Genomic DNA, 12,759 nt, shown 5'->3' on the forward strand with positions numbered 1-12,759 from the left:
ACTGGAGGATTCAAACTTCCAGAAAGCAATTTTCCTGCTGTAAGTAAGAATTTCAGTAGGCGAATGTGGATGGCTAGTGGTTACAGCCTCTGCACTGTTCAATACCAAAGCTTGCCAGCTACAGTTGCATTAAGCAGGCAGTGCTCCCTTGTAGTTTGTTATATAAAAACCTAGATCTGGCATATATTTGCAAACTGCTTACAAGGCTTTAAAATGGCTGATTTTTATCCTACAGAATTGTTGAGAATGGACAAGAGAGAGTAGAAGTTGAAGAAGATGGCCAGTTAAGGTCGCTAACAATAAATGGTAAGGAGCAGCTGCTACGCTTGGATAACAAGTAATTCAACGCACGCATTTAACAGAATTTTAAGCTATAACAGCCACCATTTGAGGATTGACAGGAACATTTTTTTGAAGATTTCAAACGAACTCGACTTTCTGTATATCCGTACTTAAGTAGTATAAATAGCTCACCGAAGCTCGTATCTGTCATAGACTTTTGAGTTGTTGGGACCACATCAATTGGACCATTCTTTTTGTCCTTAAAATTGTTGTAAATTTCTGTATGCACTTTTCTTTTTATTATATATGATCAAGGTGAACCTAGTAGTGCTAGGGCAAGATGTACACTAACACAAGCATGAATCTTGCGTTTTCCAATTTGAAATGTGAGCCAATTGGTAGTTTTAAGTCTGCTGTGAAGTTAACATTTCCAGGATAACCTTTTTAATAATTTCAGCTTTTTCTTTTTTTTTTTTAATGTTTAGTAGTGAACAATGTTAATACATTTCTGGTAATGCATTTCTGGTTTAAATAAATTAAGGATGTTTTCTAGTTGTGCATGAATGCAGACAACTTAGTAAGTTTTGACAAATGTTTCAATGTGTAATGTAAGCAAAAGGTAAACAGAAGTGAAGCCAGTGAGCCGAGTCTTTTGTCATTTGCTAAAAGAAATCGACATGAATAAATGCTGATGTTCGTGGTGCATTCTTTCATGAATGGCATTTGTAACCTTCTTGTGTCTGTGTGTGATTTGGGCAACTTGGGAAAACAGTGCTTTTTTTTCTTGGTCATTTTTTTGTCTTTTCTCCTACCACCTCTTCTTCAGTCTTAAGGATGAGGGTCTTTTTTTCTCTGCAGATGTTTTCTTCAGTGTGACTGAAAACATGTTGTTTAATTTCTTTTCTAAACCTGTATTTGAAGCACTTACTTTTAAGAATTGTTCAGAGGCTGACTCTTAACTCCATCTTTTGCCCTAGTACATAATTATTTTTTTTTTTTGCTAAGCCTAAATAACTCTTTAAAATAAAATTTTCTAACATTTAAGTTCTTAGATTGCTTTGAAAAATAATCTGTAGTGAACGTAATATACAAGAAAATATTTAATAAGATTCGCTTGTTTATTTTGAGGACAAACACGTGTGTTGTAGATCTGTACAAAATTATTAGCGCTAAAGTCTCACTTTTAGTCATCAACCAAAAATTTCGAGATGGATTAATGCCTTTTGTTAACTTAATAGAGTGAAGCAAAGTGTTAATTTGTAACTAAGACCAGATTTTCAAAGTTTAGTGAAAGATGACTTAACTTCTGTATGTCATAAAGAAAGCATGCAAATAACTATTGGCATATGTTAACACCTGCCAGGCTCTCAGTACTTTCATTCATACATCGTGGCTGTGCAGCTTTTATCTGTGCACCAGCTTTGAACATCTGGCCTTCACCAGATTATTTAGTGTGGCTTAGTATTAAAAAAAAAAGCATGGTGTTTTCAAATGATCATTTAATGCCTTCTTGCTGAACACCATCTGCTTTGTACTAACAAATGTGTTGATTATTAAATATGTTGAAGAGATTTGATCTCGTTTATCATGCAGAAAACCCAATTCAACTTAACCCAAACCAACCATCTAACAAACTGCTACAACAGAATTCCCATTAACAACAAAATAAGTATTTGTACACTTGTCCCTCTACCAATAATACTAATTTTGTAGAACCAAACCAGATACCAGAAGAAGAAATAAACATGTACTTTGGTTTTGGGACTACAGAAGTTATGTACCTCTTCAAGTTCTTTGCAGAGTTCTTGTTACTTCAGTGTTGTGTTTTTGGTGTAGAAGCACAAACCCAGCTTAGAACTAAACAGTGTTTTCTTGTTAATGCTGTTTTTTCTTCTCCATGTATGTTCCTTCTTGATCCAGATAACTAAACAGAAAATTTATTTCAAAATCTGGCTTTGTTGTGATGTCTTGAGTTATTAAAAATGTTAATTTATATTTATAGGACACAGTGTGCTCCTTTAAATTATGTTAACTGTAAAAAGTGCTTCAAAATTGGTTAACCAAGTCAAATAAAATTAGGACAATCTGGAGTTGAGTTTGAATTCCTTCTTGTGGATATCCATAGGTTTTACATTGAGCTGCCAGACTTCACCTTCTATTTTAATCCCAGGTAATCTTCTTTAACATTTAAATCACCTACCTCAAGTTAAGAACACAGTTATTATAGTATAGCTGCTAGTGGTAAATGTATACCCACATGCTTGCTGTAGATCTTACCCAGAAAAGTGCAGTCCTTCTCAGGGTCTTACATACAAACAGTTTGCTCCAGGGTGAAACTGGCAAAACAAAAGCAGAGAAAAAGAAATGGGTCAGCAGAAGGCAGAATTCATCAGTAAAAACTTCTGCAGTAGTAAGCAGATATACATATGCCAGCATTTGAACAGGCTGGTGTTTGAACTAGGTTTAATACGTGGTCTTGGTCAGAATGGACTAGGAGTTCCAGATGAAAGTCATCTTACACTTGATATAAGCCTAATAGGGCTCTGCCTGTTTCAACATGTAGAACACAGGGTTTTGTTGGTTTTGAAATAATACTGCATCCAACTTAATTTCCAAGACACAATAAATCCTCATTCTGTGTTTACTGTAGATCCAATTTAAATTCTTCCTGTTTTATATAATCAGAATTTCTTATTTATGCTGCTGAAAGGAGTTTTTCTCCTGAAAACCCATTTACTAGGTTAATCTGAAAAATTCAAGTTATTCCTTATATTTGCATGAATGTACAAACCCTACTTGCTAGAAATGATGGATCATCAAAGGCAGCAAATTTCCTTAAGTTTTGGCCAAAATAGCACAAAATAACAGAAAAGGTTCTTAATTCTAGCAAATGCTAGGCATCAAACAGGGAAATGAGGTAGCTTTCCAAATCAGATGCTCTTTGGTTCAAAGTACAATTTCTTCATAGAGGAGGGATTAATTCTGAATATTTAGAGACATCATAGCATTTAAATTAAGCTTTCTCTAGTGGTTTGGAAAAAAACAAGATGGAGTTTTTGAACCTGCTAATTCACTTACTCTTCCATGCTCCGCTTCAAAGCTCATTGGTAGAATACAATGACTTTGCAATGCTTTTCCTTGATGCAGTCTCTTTGGTCTCTGGTGCATGGCAACACAGTACACTGTAACACAAGTTTCTCTTTAGATTGCATGGCACCTACCCCTTTCTCTTGGCTTGACTTGAGATGTTTGGGATTTTTGCCTTAGAATGCTTCACGTTTTAAAATCACTGCAGCTATCATAGTTCTTGGTTCTTACAACACCCTTTCTTGAGAATTCCAGGCATTGGCTGGTGATACAAGCAACAGCAGCAAAAATGCTCTGCAGACTAAGCGTACATAGTATTTTTAATATGTATTCTGTATCAACTTGTGATTAATTGGTGGACTGAATCTTAGAGTTTTGGAAATGAGAATTTGTAAGCCTTAAATCACCATCGTCCCTAAGCTGAGGGGATTTATATCTCTGTCAGTGTTTGTGTTCAGCTGTGCTGTTTGCTTGCCCTCTTCAGTGTATTGTCATTAGGTGTAAGTGGAGGCTTGCTTCCATCTTTAGCTGTACTTTCTGTGTTTCAGAAGAATGCATCTCTGTCCAGGGATAATGAAAGTAAGATTTTAGTTTTGGAAATGTGAGTTCTCTTCCTGATTCTGCTTCTTTTCTGTTTGAGAAATGAGCTTGGTAGTTTGTCTTTATTCAGTCTGTGGTTGTAACAGGGTAGTGCTTATTTCTGAAGGTGGTTGCATTGCCAAATGAACACTATAGCTGTATGCTTATGGTCCAAGAAGTTTTGAAAAGTGTTTGGTGTTAGTGTGATGCTCTAAATTGGTATCAGAATATTTGTTAATTGTTTTGTAGAAGCATTTCGTAGTACTTTTGGTAAACCTGTGGCTTGGTTTGTGATTTTTGTGTGTTGTGGAATTTAGGCTTTAAGTCATGGTGTTCTCACAAGGTAGCTCTAATACAGATATTTGTTTAATCTGCCAGTCACCAGTAACCTGAGTGTTGAAGCTTTTACTATTTTTGCCATAGGAGAAGGGAGCTTGTTTGCACTGTCTGTTCATTTGGCTCTTTATTTTGGGACTGAATTGTGACCACAGACTTGCTTTGCATAGTACGCAACATAGACAGTTTGGGTTTTCTTGTAGTTATTGCTTATCTTCAAGCAGTTGTCTTAAGTAAAGCCTTTTTATCTTCCATGCAAAATGCTGAAATGTCCCTTATGTTGCAGTAGTGTTGGAATGAAGCATGTTTACTTTGTTAATGTTGCAAACTGTGCCTTTTGAACTGATAATTTCAGTGGGTTTGCTGCTTGATCTGCTTTGGTTTTGGAAGAAAAACCCTTGACTGGAGTTGGTTGTTGAGTGAAGTGCACTGCTGGAAAGTTAGAGCAGGAGACGGTTGGTTTATACTCTGCTTCACAAATCTTTGAGCATCACTTTTGAGATGTTGCTGTCAGATTTTAAAGAAATATGATAATTAAAATGCTGTGACCGTCTGAGCTGTAATCCAGAACCTCTGCAAGCTGACTGCTGTTTCAAACTCATTGGAATTTCTCTGAAAGCAGTTCTGGCAGACTTAACACGGGGTTAGGTGTTATCTCTCTTAGAACAGCTGGTAAAAAGTTAATTGAAAACCTACATGAGTACCATGTCCCCCGTCATGCTTCCTGTGTCTAAAATACATAGAGTCGTTTGGATGTGATAGTATCCAGATCTGAAAGCTGGGAAGACCTGGTGTGAGGTAGATTGTGCTGCTGGCCTTAGTGCTAATTATCTCCCAAATAAAGGAAGCTGAAGACTTCTGCCTGAGATGATGTTGGCTTTACAATATAATCGTGGGGATTAAGGTATATTTAATTTGGGAGAGAAGTAAAAACTTTTATTAAAAGGATGATGCTAAGTAGAATTGTCTCTTCTCTGGCATTTTAAATAATGCAGCATAGTGGGTTCATTTTAAAATCACTAAAAATAGATCAGTTTTGAGCTTGAATTAAAACAATCAAAGGAAATAGATTTTTAGAGGCTTACAGTGATTAACTCTTAAAATGTTGCTTTGCCGTATAATTTAACCTTTATAGCGAATCACAAATAAGGGCTCTTTAAGCTGTTCCTTTCAAAGCAGCCAACTTCAAATGAACTTCATAAAAATTGCAAAAAAAAACCCAAACCAAAACAACCCTGTAGTACCTAGTTTACCGGTGATCAGAATTAAGTTGAATCCTTTCATCTCAATGTTAATTCTGTGAGAGATTCAGTATTAACACCTAGTTTGTAAAGACTTTTCCGTGATGAAATGAATTACATAGTAGATTAAGAAGGTTTCAATTCCTCCTTTTATTGACTGTTAAAAATCAAATATCACATCTTCTGCTTTCTTATTTGTAATTTTGAATTACGGGAGTGGAACCTAGCCTGGGTGACTTGTAGAATTCACATTGTGGAACACATATTCCTTATGGCCAAAACAGAGACTTCTTTTGGCTGTGTCTGTAACAACTGCTTGAAGCTGTAATAGGATTCTTCCATCTTGGTTACAGTCATAAGCTTGATTTTCCCAGGAGTTTACCTGGGAAAAAGTAGTTGGAGCTGCCTTTGATTTTGTCATCCTGTTGCAATATTCGTCTTATTCGGCAACAGAATACTTTGTCTTGCTTTTGTGAAAGGGTGTATTCTGTAGCATCTCTGTCATTCTCCTTCCAAAGGGAGCTAGGCTATGGATGTTTTAAAATTACTTTGGCCTTCTTGATACAAGCATTTCTGAAGTAAAATGGAGAAAACTCACATGGCCAAGGCTCAGCCTTTCTTCTGGTCTCCCTTGGCCATAGGAAGAAATCTAAGCCTTTTGTCTTCAGAGGACTTCAGTCAAGCTTTCCGTAATCCTGCCTCTCATCAGAAGGCACTTGAGTACTTTGATTCATGTGGACATGCCCTGCTGAGTAGTCATTCAGACACCTGCCAACCTATAAATTTCTTAATACTGGGTGCTTTATAGGAAATAAGGTTAGGTCCTTATCACCAAGAGTCCTGCACTTGTGTAGCAAAAAGGTGTTATTCACCTCTTCTGTACAAACTGGGAGGTTCAGGAGAGGAGAGCTAGAAATCTGTAGCTGTTTTGAGTGCATCTACAAGCATGAGTAATGGTCATAAACTTCCTGCCTTCAGTCTGTGACCGAGTTCCTGAATGTGTGCAACAAGGTGGAAGACTTTTTTCTTGGGAAGATAGACCACCTGAGTTAGGACAACCACTGCAATGCTCCTTTCAGTAAATACCTCTAGTGCTACTTCCATCTTTTTTGAGATTGGGATTTTTAGCCTCGATAAGAAAGGCGAATCTTAACATCCTTCATCCATCCATGCTGTTTCTCAGTGTAAATTACAGGGCATGAAACAGGGAAGGGAGAAGCAGGAAACCAACACATCCTGTTTTGTGCTGCAGCCACAGATTTCAAGAACAACTTTTCCTCGTTTGGCCTTCGCCTTTCTCATCAGGAGTAGGTGATCACAAGTTACAGCAGTGAATGCAGAAATGTTGGTTGTGTCTCCTCTTCATGCTGCCTATTCCCTGCATACCTAGCTCTGTGTCACTGTGCAGGCAGTACCCTGCTGGTGCAGGCAAGGGAAGTGCTGCTGCAGCCTGAGGATGGTGTGCCAAATTCCAGTTTGATTGTAAAAAAATGTGTACACCAGTAAGATAAAACTGTGCTTACTGAAGGTCACCCACCTTGTTTGGAAGAAAGGTATAAACATTTGTGTAAGGCTAGACAAATTCAAATGAGAGGATAAACATATGTTTTTAACACATGGTTTGATTAACTGTTGGAAGAGCCTGCCAAGAGAAGTAGCTGCTCTGGCTTTCACTGTCTTAAAAGACTAGCTTTCTGAAAAACATGTTTTAGTGAGGAGTGTTTGGGCTTTACAGAGCAGAAACTCGGGAGCCTGGGACACAGACTGAGATGTGACATCAGGCACAGTGTTCCTTCAGGCCTTTCCTTGCAGTCTGCATCTTAGTTTTGTCCTTACATCTCACGATGCGTCACCATTAATGCACATGACATTCACAAAAACATGGTAAGAGAATGGGGGCTGCTTTCCTGGTGAAGGAATTTGAGGAATTTTTGGGACTGTGTGGAGGGTCTGCCTTGACTGCTGGGAGGTGTCGGGGAAGCAGCATAGCTGGGAAGAGCTAAGAGACAAGACATGCATCTAGGGCACAAGTATTATTGCCTGATGACTGTTGCCCTAAAGCATCCAGTTTGGGATGTGTAGGAGAGTGGACTTCATGTGGGAGACATTCTGCATCTGTTAAGGTAAGTAGTTGCTTTATTGCAGTGGACAAATTGGGTGTTTAGTGATAAGGAGGGAGGAGGAGCCAGGGCAAGGGCTGTGATGACTGTCCCAGGAAACTTGACTTCAAATTTGAGCCTTTGTACATCTCTGTCTTCTCACCAACAGACTGCAGAGCTTCAAAGTACCTAATTTCAGGTCTTTTGTTAATGAATGTAACGTTCATTCTGCCAAATGAATCTCTGTTGAAACAATTTTCTCAAATGTGGGCAACACTAACAATATAAAGTTTTTAGTGTGTGTTACATCTTACCTGGATCTGTTTTGAATTCTGAGTAACTATCACGTGGCTGCCCTGTCCCTGGCACTCTTCAATTGAGGCCAGGTTGGATGGGGCTCGGAGCAACCTGCTCTAGTGGAAGGTGGCTGTGCCTATGGCAGAGGGTTTGAACTGAATAAGTTTTAAGGTCATTTCTAACCAAACCATTCTATGAATCTATGAAAAAAGTTGGCTTTTTCTTAATTGGGTTGTCTTTGAAAGTGTGCTAAATGTCTCTGACTGCAATATGTCAGAAAAATACTTCTGCAGGAACAGCCAGAGAAGCACCTTGTACAGGGCTTATGTGCGTGAAAAAGGCTCTCTTTGGATGCTTATTTGGGTTTTGTATATACCCAGAGCTGCATTTGTTTATCAAGTTTATTTCTAAGAGATCCTTGAGGAAAGGCAAATTCTTGGAATTGTAACTCAGCAGCATTTGGGTCATGTAACCATCAACATAGTTTGGAACAAAACCAAAACATAAACTCTCGTATGACAAAGTCCTGATATCTTTAAAGGCCTTCCTAATTTTCCGGGGAAGACCTCCCATTTGGACAGAGTAGGAACTCCAAAACTAAGTCTGAGTTTTTTTATGGTCAAATTAACTGTATTTAGAGATCTAAATAGTCAGCTCTTAAAATAGCTTTTGTGCAGTCTCCTCTTTGTACAAATAATAAAAACTGTGAGGCTTTGCTGCACAGCAGAGTCAAGGAGTACAGCTTCACCACTGCAGACTCAGCCAGCTGTAGTGACAAGGAAACTTGGTGATGGAAAAGCAAACAAGTGTACGTGCCGTAGTGCTCTGCCCTTTTCTGGCTTAAAAGAAGCCTTGGACAGAAATCCTGTAGTTGGCGAAGTATATAGCCTGTGTACACCCTGTATTTTGACTGTATTTGCAGTAAACCACTTCAGAACTAAGTGTTTTTAAGTATATCAGAGCTGTAACTTGTCAAAGCAAAATAATTACATCCTTTATCCATATTTTCGAAGGAGCTTCAAATTTTTTGAGTTGGAACCTATTTTGAAGTTAGAAACTACAATTCTGTTCCCTGTACAACTCAAGTCCCCTGTTACATCACTGGAAGAGACATTCACAGGTGTTTTTAGGCAAAATGCACTGGTTTCTTTTGAGAATCGGGTAGAAAATGACAAAATGGATGATATTTTTTACCACGGTTAAGAGAACATTATGCATGCTTTACTAAGTGTATTCATATTTTTGAGGTGTTACTTCAATACCAGTTACAACTATATGGTATATAACTGGCTGTATCTGTTGCAAATGGGACTGAGTAACTTGAGTTATTTCTGAAACATTGCTGTTGACTTTACTTTTGATCCATCTTAAAAATATTCACCCAAAAGAATAAGAAGATAGTCCCGTGTAAAAGGTTAAAAGAAGTTTGTCCTGAATCCTACCCATAGTGTCTTTGTAGCCATTAATCTGTTTGTTACCATGTAAAACTCTTGTCTTGGAAAGTGTCATGGAACAGAAGGTGAATTTTAAGTGCTTACTAGTGCAGTGAATACTCGAAGATGCTTCTTGTAATCACTCCTTAAAAGAAGCTGAACTCGGGGAAACAAAACATTCTTTCTGAGAAGACACAGGTGTTTCAGCCTCCCCGCTCTTCTTGATGAACAAAATCAAGAACGTAAGATTGATTACTCTTACGTGGTTTCCACTCTTCCCTCTCCTCTAGCACTTGCTGTGAGATCACATGTGTGCTTTGCTCCTGAAATGTTTATGGAAGATGATGACTACATCCCTGGTAACCCTTTTCATAGAATAAATCACAAAGCCAAGTGCATGCCCGTGCTGTGTGCACTGTTGCAGGGGAGGTGCTTGTTGCCCTGGACAGCATAGTTTCCAACAGTGGAAAGCCTTTCTTTAATGAGAGCTCTGTGTGTGTGTGTGGGGGGGGGGGGGGGGGGGGGGAGATTTTGCCTTCTCCTCAAACAAAAAGCCAGCCCTTTGTTCATGCCGTGCTCTGGATTCCCACTGATGTGTTTCTGGGTGTGGTGGAAAAGTTTCCCAAATTATCAGTTTCTCTGGTGCTGAGTATGGACCTGTGAGTGGCACAGAGCCAAGGTAGTGACTTGAAGTGCAGCTCTTATGTAGGTTAGGTGATGTATTGCTTACAGAGGTCAAAACCTCCCCAGTGCCCTATTTCTATGACAGTTCAGGCCCTCCAGATTCTCAGTTGAAGTTGTGATAGAGGTGGACACCAGAGATCCTAGCTGAACTGTCATCAGTGTCCAGTGTATTAGTGTTGTAACAGCATGGTTTTACTCACTGGTTTATCTTCTCAATAGAAATTCAGTGCTTTGGAGGCTTTTGCAAACAGATTGCACCTCCTGGAAGGTGAAATTACTGCCTTGTCTGCTGTAACTCTGTCTCTGCTGTTCATTCTTGAGTAAGGAATGTTTTCTTTAGGGAAGCAGTTGATAATTCTTACACTTAGTACTACTAAAAATGCCTGTAGAAGGAGATTGTTTCTGCTGAGGTACCAGGCTGTGTCCAATACTGGCTGTTCGGGCAGGGTCACAATTCTCGAAAGTGCAAAGTCTGGGACTTTATACGCCAGTTATGCATGATAAAAAATGCAAGTAAATCTCAGTCTTATCTGTTGAGCATCAGTTGTAGGTTCCCTTTGATATCTTCATGGTGCTGACTGCAGGATATTTTCAACCTTAGAAAGGGAGCAGTAGTGATCTTACAAGGTCAAGGAGCAGTGATGTTCTGTAAATGAAAGCAGGAAGAGAAATGGCTTTGCTGGATCCTCCAGTTTGGGTGCAGGTAGTATAGTATCCTGCTAGTAGTACAGAATTGGAGTTAAACAGTTCAACCCTCTGCAGTTCTGATGGCTTGTTGAAGTTTTGCAGATATGGATAGCACAATAGAATGAGCCCACTGACAAACAGTCCCTTGTATATTTGAAAAAGCTTTCACTGCCATTACTGGACATATGGGTATGTCCATATGCTGTGGGATTTTGAGCAAAACCTTGTTACAGAGGCTTCAGGTATTGAGGAGTTGTCCTCCTGTGCAGTTTCAGTGGATGCATCCCTTCTACAGGCATGTCCACCTCTCCACTGAGAGCCAGTGAGCATACAGGAGCTCTTTGCTCCCTTGAATGTGGTCCTCTTGAATTCCTCTGCTTTTGTTAAAGCTCTTAAATATTGTTCTGTCCCCCCCGCTTTTATGCTTTGGTCTCAGATATTGTGGTTGGAAACAGTTGCTATTGTCATTGGTGCTTCAATCCATGGAGCTCAGAAGTATATTAAAAAGAAGGTGGAATGGTGCCGCTGCAGCAATGTAGGATGGGAACAGCCATTGTTCCAGGCATGGGCAGTACTGGGGTGGCATTTCCAGGAGACGTGTGACCGTATTGGGTCCGCCAAGCAGGTACTAATATTGCTGTTCAAACTCTCCTGTTTCCAAAATTCATGAAAATCTCTTGGTAAAGCATTCCCTGTTGCTGCTAGATCTCTGCCGGAGGAGCATAGAAACTGACTGAGGATACTGTTCCCAGGCACAAAAGATAATTGTAAGTACTGTTGCTGTCTGATGGTAGCCATGTTTCTGGTGTGGTGTTTGGTTTTTTAACTCGGAATTCATTTCTGTGCTCTCCATTTGTTGGTCATTTTGGTCAGAGCTTCAGTTTGAGCAGTATACACAGAGCAATTTCTTTGTAGGAGTACATGTATGTATATGTGTCTATGTTATACATTTGCATGTATAAACATTTAGATATTGATAGGTCTTAGATTTGAAGAATTGGTTCTCAAACTGCTGTGGGTTTTAAGGCACAGTCTGAGGAGCTTGACTGTGGGTGGGAAAGAAAGATTGGAAACTTTGAGAGCTCCCTGATGGATTGGAGATGCCAAACAACAGAAGTGAAGTTTGGGAGTTATGGCCCCTGTAAGGATGGTGTATGGGTTCCTAATTAAATACAGTATTCAGTCAAAATTAGTATTGAACATAAATTTGAAACCCAACTTTAAATTCAGATTAGTCATTAGCATGTCAATGTTACGAAACTGAATGCTAACTAACAGCTTGGTGCTCTTGTTGTCAGGAGGATGTCAGGTATAGGATTGGGTTTTGTGGTAGAGGTTCATAAAATGCTGAAACCTACTGAGCTGTCAGAAGAGACTTATGAACATGTGTTGTTTTCAGGGTCAATGAAAAGATGATGGTCTTTGTATGGCAGGTAAAAGATGGTGGTTTTTGGAGCTTTGTGCATCAGGGATGATGTTTTCCAGCACTGGGAGCTGGGATTTGCTTGCTCTCCCTAGTCCTAGTAATGCAGGGACGGATGAGGAATGAATTACACATTGTGGGGTATAACTGGAGAGGGCAGGTATCTCTTTTGGTAATTAATATGTGAAACCCTAAGTGTCATCTTTAACGCTCAGGGTAGAAGGGAGCTCAGCTTACAAACTGAGCATGGACAATGCTGCATAAAACATGGAGCTTGCTCTTACTGCCTCGTGTCTGTGAGATTTCAACAGTGCTTATAGCCATTTGATGAAAATACAAACTTGGTGATTTTGTGCTTTTGCCAAATTACTATGGAAGCGTTGACAAAACAAGCGGGGAAGTCGTTCATCACATTTTTCTGAAGTCACTCATGAGATTCTTTTCTTTTTAAGTTTAAGTGCATGCCTTTTTACTTTATGTATTTTCCCTTATGGTGATGTGGGTTTGCTGTAATTAAGGCTTTTAAGACTGGTTTAAAGCTGATAATCAATGGGAAAATGGGTATGCAAACTGCATAATCTGCAAATTAGGGCTTGCTTAGAGCTGTTCCC

General features: G+C 39.2%; 1 protein-coding gene across 8 annotated transcripts in view; it reads left to right on the top strand.

The window, feature by feature from the left end:
• The window catches only part of DNAJB6 (DnaJ heat shock protein family (Hsp40) member B6), a 59,352-nt gene that overhangs the window by 27,861 nt on the left and 18,732 nt on the right, over nt 1–12,759 (top strand). For all 8 annotated transcript variants that reach the window (XM_005142123.4, XM_031042848.2, XM_031042849.2 and 5 more), the window contains exon 8: nt 236–306. In XM_005142123.4, coding sequence (XP_005142180.1) covers nt 236–306 — 71 coding nt within the window. The remainder of the gene's footprint in view (nt 1–235; nt 307–12,759) is intronic.

The sequence above is a fragment of the Melopsittacus undulatus genome, chromosome 1 (assembly GCF_012275295.1).
Source record: "Melopsittacus undulatus isolate bMelUnd1 chromosome 1, bMelUnd1.mat.Z, whole genome shotgun sequence".
Lineage (NCBI taxonomy): Eukaryota > Metazoa > Chordata > Aves > Psittaciformes > Psittaculidae > Melopsittacus > Melopsittacus undulatus.